This window comes from Anastrepha ludens, chromosome 5, assembly GCF_028408465.1.
Source record: "Anastrepha ludens isolate Willacy chromosome 5, idAnaLude1.1, whole genome shotgun sequence".
Lineage (NCBI taxonomy): Eukaryota > Metazoa > Arthropoda > Insecta > Diptera > Tephritidae > Anastrepha > Anastrepha ludens.
The window spans coordinates 127941100-127959156 of record NC_071501.1 but is presented as its reverse complement, the minus strand read 5'-3'; the positions used below and the strand labels follow the sequence as shown (position 1 = coordinate 127959156).

Genomic DNA, 18057 nt, shown 5'->3' with positions numbered 1-18057 from the left:
GGCAGAAATACACTCGGAGGCTTGCCATTGACTGCCGAGGGGCGACCGCCATTAGAAAAATGTTTTTCTTAATTTTGGTGTTTCGCCGAGATTCGAACTTAGTCACGCACTAACCCATTCGGCTACGGCGGACGGCATAAATATCAAGTACTCGAAGAATTTCCCGACCAACAAACCTACATATATACCTACACATACATATATGTATGTATATATAATGGTAAAACAAGCCTTTGTTTGCGAGCAAATTTCGAACATTAAAAGTAGTTAAGTTTCAATAATCTAATGGGGCCCATTCTATTTTATTTTGCTTCAGACTGTTTCAGTATAGTTTCAAAAGTTAGAAAAGAATGTTTCATTAATAACTAATGAATATATAACTAATGAGCACTATTTTGTTTTATTCGATATACCAGGAAACCTGAGTTTATTTGAATTATAAATACCATTAGTGGGAGGACTGATTTTATTCCCAAAAAAAATTGAACATTGGAATATAATGAATCGTTTTTTTGCGCTTTTGTAATATTAAAATATATTATATATTACTACTAGCAAACCCGGCCCGCTTCGCTGGGCACACTAAAATAGAATAGATATGGTTTAGAACAGAAAAGATATAGTTTTCATATTATTTATTTCTTTATTCTTTATTCAAGCGCTTTGGGATAAACAATATTTTTTCTTTTTCTATTTGTTTTTGAGTAAATATAAAATATAAATTGAAAATCAGGAAAAAAGAAAATTGTTTTTAAATTTCAAATCAACGGAAATGAATAACTAAGAAACAATCGTCTTTTTTCCTGATCATCCATGAATTTTTCGTTTCAATTTATATGTTTTATTAAGCATTGGAGCTTTTTTAACCATTATCCATTTCAATTTTTCAAAAAAACAAAAAACGAAAAATTTTTTTTTTCCACGAACACATAATTTCATTTGAACATTCGGATTTCACATTAAATTCTCAAATTTAGAAAGAAATTATTCACTGTTCCAAAATCCACTCCAAAAAAATTCACAAAAAATTTTTACACTTTGCACTTACGCCTTCTCCTTATGGCATCCAAATCAGAAAGAAATATTGACACATTGTAACTCACACTGTCAATTTGACAGTTCAGTTCCGCCCCAAGCGTTAAAAAAGTAAACGACATTATGGCTGGTTCAAAAGAACGCTGTACGCGTTGCCAGTGTTCCGAATTACAACCAAACTTTACGAAACCCATTTTCAATACTTACTTAACAATGTGTGAAAGTTTGGTTTAATTCGGTGCAAAGACACGGCGGGTCCACGTTTTGGTCTCTATCTCGAGACCCTAGTCACGGAGCGGCATGAAAAATACTCTAAACTAAAGCATTCACCAACAGCTTCCATTTGATACCCATACGAAACCCATTTTCAATACTTACTTAACAATGTGTGTAAGTTTGGTTTAATTCGGTGCAAAGACACGGCGGGTCCACGTTTTGGCATATATTTCGAGACCCTAGTCATCAATAGGTATGAAAATTACCCCGGATTAAATCACTTATCAACAGCTTTCATTTGATACCCAAATTGTACATACACAACCAAAGGTTACCCGTACCCCATATTGTACATACACATCCGAAGGTTACCGGGTCCACGTTTTGACCTATATCTCGAGACCCTATCTACCAATAGGTATCCAAACTATACGGAAACCAACTTCAATACCTACATACTTAACAATGTGTGTAAGTTTGGTTTAATTCGGTGCAAAGGCACGGCGGGTCCACGGTTTGGCATCTATTTCGAGACCCTAGTCATCAATAGGTATGAAAATTACCCCGTATTAAAGCACTTATCAACAGCTTTCATTTGATACCCAAATTGTACATACACAACCAAAGGTTACCAGGGTCCACGTTTTGACCTATATCTCGAGCCCCAGTCACGGAGCGGCATGAAAAATACATTCACCAACAGCTTCCATTTGATATCCATATTGTACAAACACATTCTAGGGTCCACGCGTTGGTCTCTATCTCGAGACCCTAGTCACGGAGCGGCATGAAAAATACTCTGAACTAAAGCATTCACCAACAGCTTCCATCTGATACCCATATTGTACATACACATCCGAAGGTTAGCCGGGTCCACGTTTTGACCTATATCTCGAGCCCAATCCACCAATAGGCATCCAAACTATACGTAAACCATCTTCAATACCTACTTAACAATGTGTGTAAGTTTGGTTTAATTCGGTGCAAAGACACGGCCGGTTAGCGAACACACACAAAAAGTTGACTTTATTTTATATATAAGACTAGCGTACCCTCGCCCGCTTCGCTAGACGATAAATTCAATGATTTGCTGAAAGAGAATAAAATTAATACGAAACAAAGCAAATTCTTTGATACAATTTCATTCGAACTTTATTGTAACACTTTTTGGTAGACAACGTTTTTGGTTTTTTCATCTTTCGCGTGAATAATGACGATGGTTTGCCAACTCGTAAGCAAGCTACATACAATTGTCCATGAGAAAAAATTGGGTATTCTAAATTAATACCGCACATTTGTAGAGACTGTCCTTGCGCCTTATTAATTCTCATAGCGAAGGCAAGGCGAATAGGGAACTGCAAACGTTTGAAATCGAATGGTAAATCCGCCGGAATCAGTGGAATTCAGGGTATCAAAATGTCTTCTCCTTTGTACTTCCCTTTCAAAATTGTTGCTTCGATAACGTTACCCATTAGCTTCTTCACAGCGAGTCTGGTACCGTTGCAAAGTTGGGGCACATTACTATTGCACAGCATAATAATCGGTGCTCCAATTTTTAATCGTAAATTATGAGGTGGTAAGCCTGGCAAATCGAGTGAGTTTAAGAATTCAGTTGGATAATTTACGACCTCATCTTGATCAGTAATAGTGTCCATTGACTTATACGCAACTATGTCACCAGGTATTTGATCTAAAATAGCTGAATTTATATCATTGACGTCCTTATTTTTCCCAGCTAAAATTGCTCTTTCGCTGAGTCAATCATGGTTTTTGTAATGTTGAACTATGTTTGGAAATACACTCTGTATCAATGCCTCTTTAGACTGTGCAAAAGTGCAGAAATTGTTAGGCAATGTTATCATTCCTGTTGTTTTTGAAAAAAGGTTTATTTTTTTTGGTTAAAAAGTGTTTTTTGAAGTTTTGAAAAACACTTCGCTCTAACAAATTTCTTCTCAGTTAATTGCTGAAAATTAAATATTTTGAAAAAACTATTTTTTTTTAATTTAACGTTTTTGAGAAAATTTTGTTCTTGAAAAAATTTCATACTTTTGTAAAAGTTTAAATTGATTTGTTAAAAAAGATTTTTTTCCGCTTTGAAAAACACCCCCTCGAAAAAATGTATTCTCTATTAATAGTGGAATATGAAATGCTTTGAAAACACCATTTTTTTTTTTAATTTTGTTTGGTTTTCAGAAAATTTTGTTTTGAAAAAATTTCATACCCTTGAAAAAGTTTTATTTAATTTTATTTGTTTAAAATTTTTGAAATTTTTGTTTTGTAATTTTAGAAAAACACCTCTTCGAAGAAATTTCTTTTATCTTTTTGAGGAAAATTTGGTTTTGAAAAAATTTCATGCTTTCGAAATTTTTTTATTTTACTTTATTTTTTCAAAATTTTTGAAAACAATTTTTTTTATAATTTTCGAAAAACACCCCTTTGAAAAAATGTTGTCTATGTGTCATAGTGGTATTCCATTAACTTTTAGGATTATAGTCAAATACTTACAAATATCTACGCTTTCACAAATAGCAACAATAAACAAATTTCCTCAAAACCAAAAAATTTACTTTTTTTCTAAAAAAATTCTAAACAAACAACGTAATAAATTTAGAATTTTGTGTTCACGAAAAAACAGTATTGTTTTTATTGTATTAACTGAAAACCAAAATGTTGCAAAAAATCAAAACAAAACTAAATTATTTTTTTGTGTTCATTTGGTCCATATGTTCCATAAAAAGTTGGTATGGTAAATAATATGCAGGGTCTGATACACGCAAATTTCCATTGACCATTATAGTGACAAAATTATCGATCACCAATTCCAACAGAATTTCAAAATCAGAGTTGGAATGAGTTGTTGTGTGGTGTACTTCTGAAAAAATGAGAAATAAACAAAATAAATCTAAAAATTCGAATTCTAACTTTATCTTGTGTATGTTCTTATTACCTTTGAATTTTTCCAATGAAGCACCATTCATTTTAAATTTTCCAAGAATTTTTTTTATCATTTCGCGTTTCTTTCCTTTTTCATTCGATTCCAACATTTGTTCATAGCCGAAAACATCGTTTGCAAACGCATGCATTTCCATATAGAATTGGTCAAAGAAAGCATTGCTCAATTGAATTGAAACATTATTTTCATAAATACTTAGGACCTTAACTAATGCACCTTGGTACATACCTAACGCAGATATTCATCGCGACCTTGACATCGATACTATTGATGAAACAATACAAAGCGCTAGCAGAAGACACATAAATAGACTATTAACGCATACAAATCCTATGATGACTACCAAATAAAGAAAAATCTACCCAAAGTCGGCTTAACCGTCAAACACCAACAGATCTTGCAAAATCCTTGTAATCAATTGTCAACTAATCGTATATGTCATTGTTTGTTAACCACTTGTTTTTAAATAATATGTATATATTTCTTCTAAATGAGCTTGGGGGCATTGGCCCTTCAATATCACTCTCATTCCATCTTTTTGTAAATCAAATTACTTATTGTCTAACGACAGGTGTAATATTTTATGGAAGAAATAAAAAAAAAAAAAAATTTCATTCGAATTATTTGAAATTTCTGTATACAATAACGAAAAATTCAAAAAAAGTTGTACACATAAAATGAATGTCGATTCGAAACTTACTTTAATCTAAGAATCAAGCAAGTTTTGTTTTGTACAATATTTTGATTTTTTCTTTTTTTTATATGAAGAAAATATTTAAAAGAAATTTTTTTTTGCTAAAAACCTTCCCCTAGTGGATCCCTATAATATGAAAAAAGAACGAATAAAATTGGCCAGGTATCGGCCCAAAAAAATGCGTACAAACGAACATCATTTCATTTTTATATATATAGATAGAAGATAGATTAGATGCACTAGTCGCGTACACTTGGTTAGGCATTAAATGCAAGTAAATCACCACTTGAATTATGCAGCGAAGCATTAAAAATAAACACGAAATGGAATTAACCTGCACTAAGTACGTATATTCATTCACTCAGGATCCAACATAAAATAGGATAGCTTAATTGCTAGATGAAATCATACCTAACACGAACTGTTGTAATAATTATCACAGTTGGCTGGGAAATAATTCTTAGCTGAGTAATCAAGTAAGAAATGTTTAAGATGTTTACACTTGCACTTACATCTTCTCCTCCTGTCAATTTGACAGTTCAGTTCCGCCCCAAGCGTTAAAAAAGTAAACGACATTATGGCTGGTTCAAAAGAACGCTGTACGCGTTGCCGGTGTTCCGAATTACAACCTAATTTTACGAAACCCATTTTCAATACTTACTTAACAATGTGTGTAAGTTTGGTTTAATTTGGTGCAAAGACACGGCGGGTCCACGTTTTGGCATATATTTCGAGTCATCAATAGGTATGAAAATTACCCCGTATTAAAGCACTTCTCAACAGCTTTCATTTGATACCCATATTGTACACACACAACCAAAGGTTACCCGGGTCCACATTTTGACCTATATTTCGAGACCCCAGTCACGGAGCGGCATGAAAAATACTCTGCACTAAAGCATTCACCAACAGCTTCCATTTGATATCCATATTGTACAAACACATTCTAGGGTGCACGTGTTGGTCTCTATCTCGAGACCCTAGTCACGGAGCGGCATGAAAAATACTCTGTACTAAAGCATTCACCAACAGCTTCCATTTGATATCCATATTGTACAAACATATTCTAGGGTCCACGTGTTGGTCTCTATCTCGAGACCCTAGTCACGGAGCGGCATGAAAAATACTCTGTATTAAAGCATTTACCAACAGCTTCAATTTGATATCCATATTGTACAAACACATTCTAGGGTCCACGCATTGGTCTCTATCTCGAGACCCTAGTCACGGAGCGGCATGAACTGAACTAAAGCATTCAGCAACAGCTTCAATTTGATATCCATATTGTACCTACACATCCAAAGGTTACCCGGGTCCACGTTTTGACCTATATCTCGAGCCCTATCCACCAATTGGCATTCAAACTATACGTAAACCATCTTCAATACCTACTTAACAATGTGTGTAAGTTTGGTTTAATTCGGTGCAAAGACACGTCCGGTTAGCGAACACACACAAAAAGTTGACTTTATTTTATATATAAGACTAGAGATTATCGACTGATTTTGAAAATTGAATTTGGAAAACTCCCACAATTTGTAACAAACACAAATGAAAAAAACGTACGTATGTAAGTTTATTCGAACTGCTGGTTTGGAAAATATCTCTGTCTTAAAATACACCCGTTATACAAATAGGCAAAAGTATACACGATTAATACACGGTGAATAAAAGTAATCAGGAAGATGTAATTGAACAATTAAACTAACATTCGTAAGTAAGTACGAAATTAGTAAGTATTTGCTGGTAATGAATGTAGTGGTGTTCAATTAAATATGCAAGCAGATCGTATTGGATGTTGAGTACATTTCCACACCTACTCTCGTACACATACCTAGGTATTTACAAGTATATAAATATATGCATGAAAAGTATATATACTTTCCATACATAAGACTTTAAGTTTACATATATTGTATACATACTTATATACTCCACTTATAGTGGATATACGTGTAGGGATGTTTGTACTTAGCAAAAGTACTACCGCTCGTTAACAAGGCGATATAGCCACATTGCCATTTTCTACGAAACGCTTAAGGCGCTCAGGATATGTTGTAAACTGGTTGTTGTAGCGTTGTTAAAACCATGTTCTTATAATCCTGCTGGAACCAAACGTCCACACATGCATGTAAGTATATACTACTTGTGCGTAAATGCGTACCAGTATTAATTATAACAACCACAGAAACATTTGGACGACGCAAATGATGAATTGCAAGCAAAAAATATTGGGAAGGCGAATGATTTTGAAAAGCATTTCTCTGTATGCTGTGGCAATGAATTAAGTATTCGCCATCGAAAAAACATGGTTTAATAACCAAGTGGAAAACATAAGAAAGTAGAAACATAAGTATAAAAAAATGGAACAAAAAGAATTTACACATATGTATGCATCAATCTATAATAAAATGGAGTGATTATAAAAAGGCACGATGAAAGTGGCACCACAGTCAGTGCAAGCAAATATTACCATTGAAACAGACGGGAGTCTAAAATTTTCGAACTCAATCATTTTCAAAATCAGAGGAATATTTGTTATTTTCTGCTTCGTATTCGAAGATGGATGCCATGGATCACAGTGACTGATATTAAGTACGTAGAGACTTTGTACAACAAATAAAGTTTGAGAGTGGTCCTGGTACTCTAATTTTAATCGCTTAAGACACATATGAACTAAACTGTAAAAGTAAAAAAAAGGCTATTCTGGTAAACGTTTTGAGTCAAAATGCAGAAAGCAGTCAAAGAATATTGGTTCGTACGTAAAAATCCAAATCACCAACAACAGAAAATTAAGCCCTTTTCAAATCCTTGCAAACGTTATCAAGTCGATACCTATCTCACTATACCGATACAACAACAGCAACGGGCTGTACTTTTAATTGCACTCATATTGTTGCAACATGTTGACTTGTACATGAGTCATCACATACCAGCAAATAAGCGAACATCTCAGAATAATGATAGCAGTCGTGATGACGCGCACTACCTACGAAATCGAGCACATGCAAATGGCGACAGCATTGGTTATACCACCACCGAGAGTGATATTGCAGAAAGTATTAACCATAGAGACACACGAAGTAGTGAAGTTGGAATGAAAAAACGTCGTATTGAGAGTGGGCAGCCTGAGGAGATTTTTAGTTTTGACGATCGGATCGAAGCCAATTATGATGAGTATCCGGTGAGTTAATATAACATTACTGTCTTAGGTTTGTGTTCATTTAAATCTGCAACGAAAACGCCTATACGTATAAATGTAAAGAATTGGAATATATAAAGAATAGGCACACGTGCTGTTTAACAGAAACCAGAAAGATGGTGACGACATTAATCACCTTTATATTGTAATATTTTCTATGATATAATATGATATGGAACTCTCTAATTTTTCTACTGAGATGCTCCCCATTTTGTATAGGGAGTACTCTGTAGTATATGAAGATCACATAGGAAGTTAGTAGAAAAGAGTGCATGCTCACAGCTTTATTTTAAACTCTGGATTCTACGAGTATCACGAAAAGGGGAAGCAATCCTTCAACTTTCGATGAATTCATAGGTACAAGAGATGAATCCGCAGAATCATATGTGGTCGTCATCGACTGCTTAAGAAAAAATATAAATTTAAGTTTATGAGTATATGAAATGCAGATTGAGGCGATATATCAATTGGAAAAATGTGCGGAAAGAAATGCGATTAAAAACGACGATTCGTGTCTGTTCTTAAACGTGAGCAAAAACAAACAAAAAAAGCAACAAAGGCAATATCAGACTGCGCGTGATTTGTGAAATCGCCATCGTAAGTGTGCGTGGACGTATGTGAAAGTCACTTCCGTGCCCACCCTTAGCAAATAATCGATACCGGCCTCCGTAGCTGAAGAGTTTGGTGCGACTACCATTCGATAGAGTTCGAGTTCCATACATCAAATAAAAGCAAGAGGGGTAAATTAAGATATATTATTATGAGGATTATCACTTAAATTAAGAGATAGGCAAATGGAAATATGTATTTATGGTTGAAAATATCTTTCTGCTTTTTTTAAATTTTGACCCTTGAAACTCAATACACTTCTGCATGCTTTTGAATAAATCTTTGAAGGAACCGAACTGAATTTTTTTGGGCGATTGTCAAATTATGCGGTATCTAATTAGGTATTGGTGGTCGCCATAGCCGAATGGGTTGGTGCATGACTACCATTCGGGAGTGCGTATGTTTGAATTACCGTGCATTAGGACCCTCTATTTGTGGAACAACATCAAAACGCACACCACAAATAGAGGAAGAGCTAGGCCAAGCCCGCCAAAGCATGTACGCGCCATGCACGTGTACTTGTGCTTTTGGGGTTTATTATCAGGATGAATTAAAAATTATCAGTTTTTAAATATTGGTTCGGAAATAGTATAAACAGAAATTCGCACGTTTATTTCTTTCTGTATGTTAAAGACACAAATATTTACCATATGTTCACAATTAATTCCATTCAAAGATAAATGATTCGAGCACCTGTACACAATATAAAACTTGGGCGATGAATGTCTCAGGCCCCAAAATGCATCTTTTCATATTTCTGTACAATGCATAGCTGGGCTTAAGACTATTTGTACTATATTCAATGGATGAATTCAAACGCAGCAAAGATTGTATTTATTCATTCAGTTTAAAATTACCTCATATTTCAGTATAGAAAAAGTTGAGATGCGAATGATGATTTCAAACTTTTACAGCTCTTGCTGATATACATATATGTATATATCTATACCATAAAGGTGAATGTCTGTACGTTATCCGCGCATCACTACGAAACGACAACACCAAATGGCGTAAACATTTGTATATATTCATATTTTCACCCAATGAAGGTTATAGGCATGTTTTTATGATGGAACTCCCTTCCCACAGCCCCCAGGCCGCGCCACCACTCTCATTCGTCACTAATAATCGAATATTTGCTTAAATTTAATCTAAAAACTCGTAGTTTTTCCTATTTCCCACTATTTATAGCACACTCTAGACTTCATAATCCGCATAAGCTGTTCAACTATGACCCAAATGCAAAGTTCAAATACGGTTCGAGATAGAAAATTAATAAAAATAATTTTGCTTGATATTTTTCTGATTGGTTGTTTTGATTTTATTCAACGAGGCATAGCAACGGATGCCGGGTATTGTAATATTATGGTTATTAATAAAAAAAAGATTTTCTATGAAATTATTGTTTGTAATTCTTTTATATACATATCCTAAATCCCTCAAAACTACTGCTACGCGAGCGGGGCCGCGGGGTAAAGCTAGTATATAGATAATTGGCGCGTACACCCCTATTTTGGGTGTTTGGCCGAGCTCGTCCTCCTATTTATGGATACAGTTTCAAGCCAACTTCGAACGGTAGATATTTTTTATGATTAGCTTTTTCATGGCAGAAATACACTCGGAGGTTTGCCATTGCATGCCAAGGGGGGACCGCTATTAGAAAAAACTTTTCCTCAGTTATGGTCTTTCACCGAGATTCGAACCAACGTCCTCTATCTGAAATCCGAATGGTAGTCATGCAGCAACCCATTCGGCTACGGCGACCTCCTGATGTTTTAAAAGCTATCAAACCTATTTCCGATGATCTCAGTAATGAAAATTTACTTTCAAGATGTGCAGGTGGATTCAATTAATATAATAATGAAAGATTTAATCAACTAGTATGGAAAATATGCCCAAAAATGGTACAAACTGCTGCATACATAGCTACTTGTATATTCAATGAAGGTATAAATTCATTGTTGGTTATATTGAATACACTGGTACTTAATTGTAGGCCTAATTCTCATCGGAATGCTGAAAAAATGAATGCTGCACGTATGCAAGTGGCAGATAAGCGTGCTAACGATAACACTCGAGATGGTAGAATGCTACGCAGGCAGTAGTAAATCGATATTTTGAAAGCTGCTATGATGGCTGAAGAACTATTACGTGGCCTAGGTTTTTTTTTTCAAAATTTAAATTTCTTTTAAACAATTAATTGTCGTTTTTACTCGAAAATCTGAAAAATATTTCCTGATACCACCATATTGTCAATTTTGTAAAAAAAGCTTCGATCAGGCACAAGATTATCTACTAATAAAACTAATTTATCTTATCCGATTGATTTTAGATGAGTCTCCAAGGACTTGTGATGATCACCGCAAGGGACTTCTGGAGAAACGGGCTCCACACAAACAGCGATAACTTTTTGAATTACAGTGCACTCGCGATAACTCGAACTAATTGAAACAGGCGCTGCTCGATTTATCGAATTTGTTCGACTTATCAATTGAGTGTGCTATGTTAAAAAAACAGTCATCGATATCGATTTTTTTCAATTAAATTTATTTATTTATTTACATATGGATATGAACATGAATATGTTTAAAATAATTAATTCGTTTCAATATTTTTCATCAAATATTTGGCAGTCTTTGTGTCAGTAACACAAAAAAGTCAGTTTTTACAGAAAAGTTAGGCCGAAAAGAAAGTTGTAATGTGTGTTTGTCTTTTCTTGCCTGCAGCAATGTTGAATATGACTTTTTCACGCAGCAATTGAAGAGTGTTAACCTTTGCGGGGCTTACTTGTTCAGTTGTGGCCCACTGAATTACCTTATTGATAGAGCTAACTGCCTCCTCAGATGATATCCGCTCACATGTCTCAGTTGTGTTGTTAAACTCAGACTCAGAATCACTAGTTTCAATTATTACTTCTGTGTCGGTAAATTCGGCACCATCATTCCATTTGCTAACATCATAAAGCGAAAATTCGACCTGTAAATTATGTTTTTCATGTTATGTTCTTTCAAGATGAGTCCACTTATTGGGTAATTCTTTTTTCTTTGGGACAGAAACCATTTGTATAAAGCGGCTTTCATTTTAGGAAACTCAGAAGCTTTTAAAGTTCTCCTCTTCCCAAGCCCCAAAAACGTGTTGTTTACTGCTTTTAAAATTGCCTTGTCTTTCTTTTTTATAAGACTTATGGTGGACTTGGCTACCCCATATTCCTTCGCTAGAGAAGTAACACTACATCCACGTTTAATTTTGTTAAGGACTTCAGCCCTCTCTTTTAATGTTAAACACTTCAACCTTTTACGATCCATTACTCACATGCACTGATACACTACAAATGACAAATTTAAAGCAATTTGGTCAATGCAAGATGTTGTTCCCAGAAAACTAACGGGATATTAACGTCGAAATATTCATATGGACAATACACTAGTATACATATAATTTATGTACATATACTATTACATATGTATGTATGTACAAAATGTACATGTTTGAAAAGAATGTGTGTACAAATAAATTTGTTTTTTTGTTCGAGTTATAGAGCTTTAATATTGTTCGAGTTACAAACTAGTCAATAGGGAAAAAAATGTGTTCGAGTTAGCACGTCGTTCGACTTAGCGGCTAATCGAGTTACCGCGAGTGCACTGTATTAATATTTTTCTTGAAATTTTGCTAAAGTCAAGTTGAAAAATGCTATGTTTTTATTTTTGTAAAATAAAGAAATTGACGAGCAAAAAAAAAAAAAAATATTGAAAATCATTATTTTTTGGGCCCCTGATTACCCCTAACCCCTTAAAAAAATATTCCTCAAGCAAGCCTCAACGTCGTTCAATAAAAAATTATAATGCATTAATAGAAATAGTTTAAAAAACGATAAATTAAGTAACAAAAAATATAAATTCATATTTAATTCTACTAGTGAAGAAGAACATTGAAATCACCTGTGAATGACTAAATATCACCCATGAATCCACACCTGATCGGTATTGTTAAAAACCATGCCTGAGTCAGGCGCAGGGAAATTACTGCTACTGAACAAGGAACCAATGATTTCATCTCTGGTTCTCTGAATGGTTAATTCAATGTAAAAATATTTTCGTAAAACATACAAGAATATGATATAACAGAATAAACATAAAATTGTAGGAGATTATTATTTTTTGTCTTATAACTTAATTTAAGTAAATTTAATATGAATATGGAGGAAATTGAAATCCTTTTTAGTGAAATTCTTCTAGATTTAGATTTCAAAAATATGTGTCGTAATTTATAATAATAATCTAGTCATCAACTGCACATCTGCAAAGATACAAATGATATTTATCATTCTGAACTATTTACTGATTCGAGTATCTTTTCTAGATGGTGGTACCAAAACGAGCTGCTCTTTTGCTTGACCGACTTATGGTTGCGCTTCATCACGCACTTGAGCAGGAGCGTCGCAAAATAAGCGATTTCTATGCAGAACGCAATGATAAATACGTCAATTCGAAGGAGGGGAATGCTCCTAGTAGCGCTGATGAGACCGAGCAAGTGAGTGCAAATCATATGTATAGTGACGACGATCCCTCGGTTATGATGGACTACGATTTCAAAGATTTGAACTCGATAAATCGCGCCACTGGCGAAACTGTAAGTTGGATAATTAAAGCATAATTGCATTGTGATTTGGGCATGTGTGTGAGAAATTTTCAGTTAATGGCAAAGAGCTTTCAGAGAAGAGGAGGCATGAGTTCGGAGTTAGGCAGCGGCTTGGGTAATACCGAAGGTGTAGCAATGCTGACGGCAGCGGCAAGGACAGATGCGAATGCCGGTGGGTTAGGCGGCGGTGTTGGGCGCAGTGGAATTGGCAATGGTGGACGTATGTACTGGCGTTGCTACTTCAATGCAGTAAGCTGCTTCTAGAACTAAAAATACCTAATATAATATATCAGAAATCATGAATGTTATGCACTCAGTCTTATAGGAGTTGTACATATATATAATAATACAAACATACATTTATATGAATTTTAAAACAATTTTTCGTAATGTACATATGTATTTTATTAAAAAGCGAACAAATACTCTACAAAACTACTTTTGTGAGTATACCCTATTCACACTTATGTATGCGGGTCGGCCCCATGCAATTGTGTTTGTAAAAGAAAATGCGGAAAATTCGCTAAATATTTCCATAAATTACATTAACCCGCTGAAAGCAACATATGTACGTATATCTACTTTTTATGTATGTGAATATAAATGTGCATTGTTGTATCTCCTATTTCCATTCATATTAAAATAAATTTATTTATAAAAAATATATTGTGAGTGGATCCTCATTTGATTAATTTATTGCCCCTTTTGTTGGTTTTATCTACATACACAATATTATCATACGTATATGGCGGCAAGCGTGGGCACGGCATGTGCTTTAATTTGAGTTAATAAGAATAAGTTGCTTCATTCATATCAGTGAATAAAGGTTTCACATACGAAGTTCGTTTATTTTCACACAAAAAAAAAACATATTTTGATCGATTTTAAAGATATGAAAATCTGAAACCAAAGTTTTAGGCGCCCGATAGTAAAACAATGCAGGGCAATAAAATTTATTCTTTTCACCCTTGAAAACGATTGTTTGGGCGTTTTTACCTCCATTTTTCTCAAAATTCGGACAGGCTAGAAACTTCAACTGATACTCAAGTTACAGTTTGAATCTTACACCACGATGGTCCCATATCCAAGTTCCAGAAGAACAAAAAACAAAAAAAAAACCATTTGGAGTAAAATGTTGAACGCCTTATTGTAATTGGGAGTGGATATTTTCAGATTAATCGAAGTCTGACAGCAGCAATGATGAGAGTTTCCATGAACTGCAGCGGCAAACAATGCGTATAAACCATATAAATAAGTTTTTAAATGACTTTTTAATTTGTATGCATATAACTCTTTAGAGTACGCATTCACCTAATTTTAAAGCGGAAAAGGTTTTTCATTATTTAAATGATCAACGTAATGAAAATAGTTTGTAGATGGATTGATTATTTATTTATTGAACATATTACATTATTTTAGAACGCTTAAATGCGTATGTTTTACATTTTTTGTGCAACCTTCAACATAACGTAAGCAAAAGAAAAAAATTATGGGACGAATTGCGCAAACAGCCACGCTATATTCCCATAATAGTACAAAACACATTTTTGCATGGTAGGGAAACTGAGAGGAAGAGGAACTTTCTTTGCTATCACCAGATGGTACCGCATCGAATACCTTCATAGCGGGAGCGTTTGTATCCATTCGGACGACATGACCCAGCCAACGTAGCCGCTGGATCTTTATTCGCTGCACTTGTCTATGTCGTCGTGAAGCTCATACAGCTCATCGTTCCATCGCCTGCGATATTCATCGTTGCCAACGTGCAAAGGTCCAAAAATCCTACGCAGAATCTTTCTTTCAAACACTCCAAGCGTCGCTTTGGGGGGTTTAAGTGGCGGGTCCCAAACCCAGCGCACAACTAGCTATCCTGGAATGTTTCGCATTCTCACTTTAGCTCACTCCCGAACGGGTGTTCGGAAGCTAGATAGAGGATACTTGGGTTAATCCCGGGAGTTGTGAGCTGCTTGAACCATATGCAGAAGAATCGTCCTGGCCACTCCCAAGTGAATGGCGATCAGTAATTTTCCCTCTTGCGTGGACTTCTACATATGGAACCATCCCCTTATTTACCTGCTATAAATTTAACTATTTTCTTATTTTTGAATACATAAAATTTATTACATAATATTGTTTTGAATACACTTAAAAAAAATCAATAAATAAAATAAGATAAAATAAAACAAAAAAGAAAAAAAATAAAAATGTGGCACCGTGCGTTGATATTCAGGCACGCATATATGTAAACAACAAAACAACAAAACAACAAAAAACAAAATAGGTCCTTTTTTTGTTTTTGTACTGAGATGGTTGCTGGGTTTGTTTCAAATACCTTACTTTTGATGTACCTCAACAGAAAAGGTCCTTAGGCCGGCATATGACACTGAAACTTCATATCAGTTTGTTAAGGAAGTAATCACTCAGTATCGCCATGGTGTGCGGCGCGGCGCAATTTTAATGAAACCATGTATGTGTACTGAGCGAATGATACTCTCTCATTATTGGCAGAAAATATTGTAACCATTCAGCATGCGCCGAAAAGATACACCGTTCACAGAAACTACTTGACCTCGACGATTCTCACAAAAATATTCACGACGATTTTTCAATTACTTCACTGCTTGACAATACACTCCAAACCGTCCCTTTGGCTATGAAGTGTTGTTGGCTTCATCACTCCAAAAGATAATGTTTACCGTCTGAAATTGCTACAACGCTAAATTTAAGCGCTTCCACGATTTGAATTTTGAAGGACTGTATTCTAAGAGCATTCCTGTTCTCGATGTCTGGCTGGGCCCCGGTCATGGGCTGTTTGCCACCTGCAAATCTCGGCCTTGAAATACACTTCGATTGTGAACGCATGTTGCTCAAACGTCCACTGCGAAATCGTAACGAAAAAATAGGAGGACATGAAGTAACACATAATACGAGTACAATACTATTTTGGACGCAACGGACCCATGGTGACAGGATGCAAGGATAATAGAATACAAGGTTCAAGCTTCATGAATAAACAAACAAAAGGAAGGGGTATTTTTTGTTTGTGAAGAGGAAAAGTAGGCGGAAGCAATAGAAACTACCAAACACAAAAAATTATACACACACACATTCTTGCCACAGCGTCATTCGCATAAAAAGGTAAATCTCTGCATTTGGGGGCTTAATATTCATTTATGCTTTATGAAATTTAAAACACAGCACTTCGTTTTCATTAGTTTGTTTAGTTTAAATGCCACAAAGCACAATATTACCAAGTTATTCACTGAATTTTCTCACACCTGCAAGTTCTCTTCCTTTTGTTCGTTTGTTTTGCATTGGAAAGGAGCCTGACATCAGACTTATCAAAATCACGAAAAATAGAGTTACTGTTTTGGGAAAACGCCACCTTCAGCATTTAATTCGTCTTGATATGCATGTGTGCCAAAATAATCTTGACATACAAGAAAACATCACATTCCTACAAGAAATCAAAAATACATATACAGAAGTGAATGAACTTCTTCCTAACAAATGCTGTTAATGCCACAAAAATATATGTATGTATTTATATACACATACTTAGCGTCCTAACATACATATGCACGTACTTACAAAATATATGTATTCATAAATAAAATTATATGATAAATAAATCGCAAATTAAAAGAATTTAACTCACACCTTCAACTAGCTCAATATATTGTAAGTTTTACAAAATGGGTGGCTTGTAAAGTATTTGCGACAGAGACCACTTTAACTTAAACACCCATTTGCTATTTCATGTAAAAGTGTTATGAAAAGCGCATTGGCCACACACACACAGAAATCAAAGTCGTTTATACCTTGGGACATAGCGTTTGAAATTATTAAAATGTCGTACAGTTTTCAACTTTTAACATCTTGATGCTCAACAAATTGATCAATAAAACTTTTTAATGTATTCCTAAATAGATGTCCTCTGTAATAGATGCATTTTCAGTCTATTGCCTTGCCATAACCGTTAGCCTTCACTGATAATAACATTCGCATATTGGGTGTTAATGTGGAAAGAAATTACGCTGTCTAAGCGCATATACAGATAAGTATATACATCTGTACATACATATTTATGTAGGTTGAATACGCGGATATTAGCGGTCGATGCTGAGGGCCATTCAATTAAATTTGCAAATAACAAAAATTTACGTGACAATGCTACTATTATGCTGTGGTGTAATGTCAAGAATTATGATACGGTAGCAGATAAATAGTAAGTAGATAGTGGAAAAGTATCCGCATTAACAGAAGAAGTATGAACCCAAAATAAGTTCCTCTAATAAGCTTATTTTACGGGCCGTGGCTCCAGATAGTGAGAGCAACATATATACCATACTTGCAGAGGTGTTGAGTAATGCAATACTTTTTGACTACTATTTTCATTTGAATGGGGGCCAAATGACTGCATAATTTTTTGCTAGCCATGACTTACACGAAAAAAAGTTAGTCTTAGTCAGAACGCCGCTTTAGTGCTACTTAGGGAGTGCCAGAGTGGTACTTAACCATTTCACCTTTCATTTTGTTAGTCATGACTGGGAGTCAACAATTTTTTACTAGTCTAGTGCAATCACAAAATGATTGCAATTAGCAGTATTTTGAAGCGGCTTGCTGTCTAAACCTGGCACTTGTTATATAATAAATAGCTCACCCTTTTGCATGTTACTATACTCGTACATATTTACACGTTTTTGATAA

General features: G+C 34.8%; 1 protein-coding gene across 2 annotated transcripts; it reads left to right on the top strand.

Annotated features, from left to right (window-relative positions):
• The first annotated feature begins 7366 nt into the window (after positions 1-7366).
• On the top strand, positions 7367-13965 carry LOC128865083 (uncharacterized). 2 transcript variants are annotated; one of them, XM_054105034.1, is made up of 3 exons: positions 7367-8082; positions 13069-13338; positions 13423-13965. In XM_054105034.1, the coding sequence occupies exons 1-3, from the start codon at positions 7627-7629 to the stop codon at positions 13609-13611; spliced, it is 915 nt and encodes a 304-aa protein (XP_053961009.1). In that variant the 5' UTR covers positions 7367-7626; the 3' UTR covers positions 13612-13965. The 2 variants fall into 2 exon arrangements, with proteins under 2 accessions (XP_053961009.1, XP_053961008.1); XM_054105033.1 differs by having other exon boundaries at positions 13402-13965.
• Positions 13966-18057: the final 4092 nt, after the last annotated feature.

Bases quoted from the DNA above. Each gene is read 5' to 3' on its own strand.
- LOC128865083 (XM_054105033.1), top strand. From the start codon at position 7,627: ATGCAGAAAGCAGTCAAAGAATATTGGTTCGTACGTAAAAATCCAAAT. The intron at 8,083-13,068 runs GTGAGTTAATAT...TATCTTTTCTAG, and splicing joins CCAATTATGATGAGTATCCG to ATGGTGGTACCAAAACGAGC. The intron at 13,339-13,401 runs GTAAGTTGGATA...AGAAATTTTCAG, and splicing joins ATCGCGCCACTGGCGAAACT to TTAATGGCAAAGAGCTTTCA.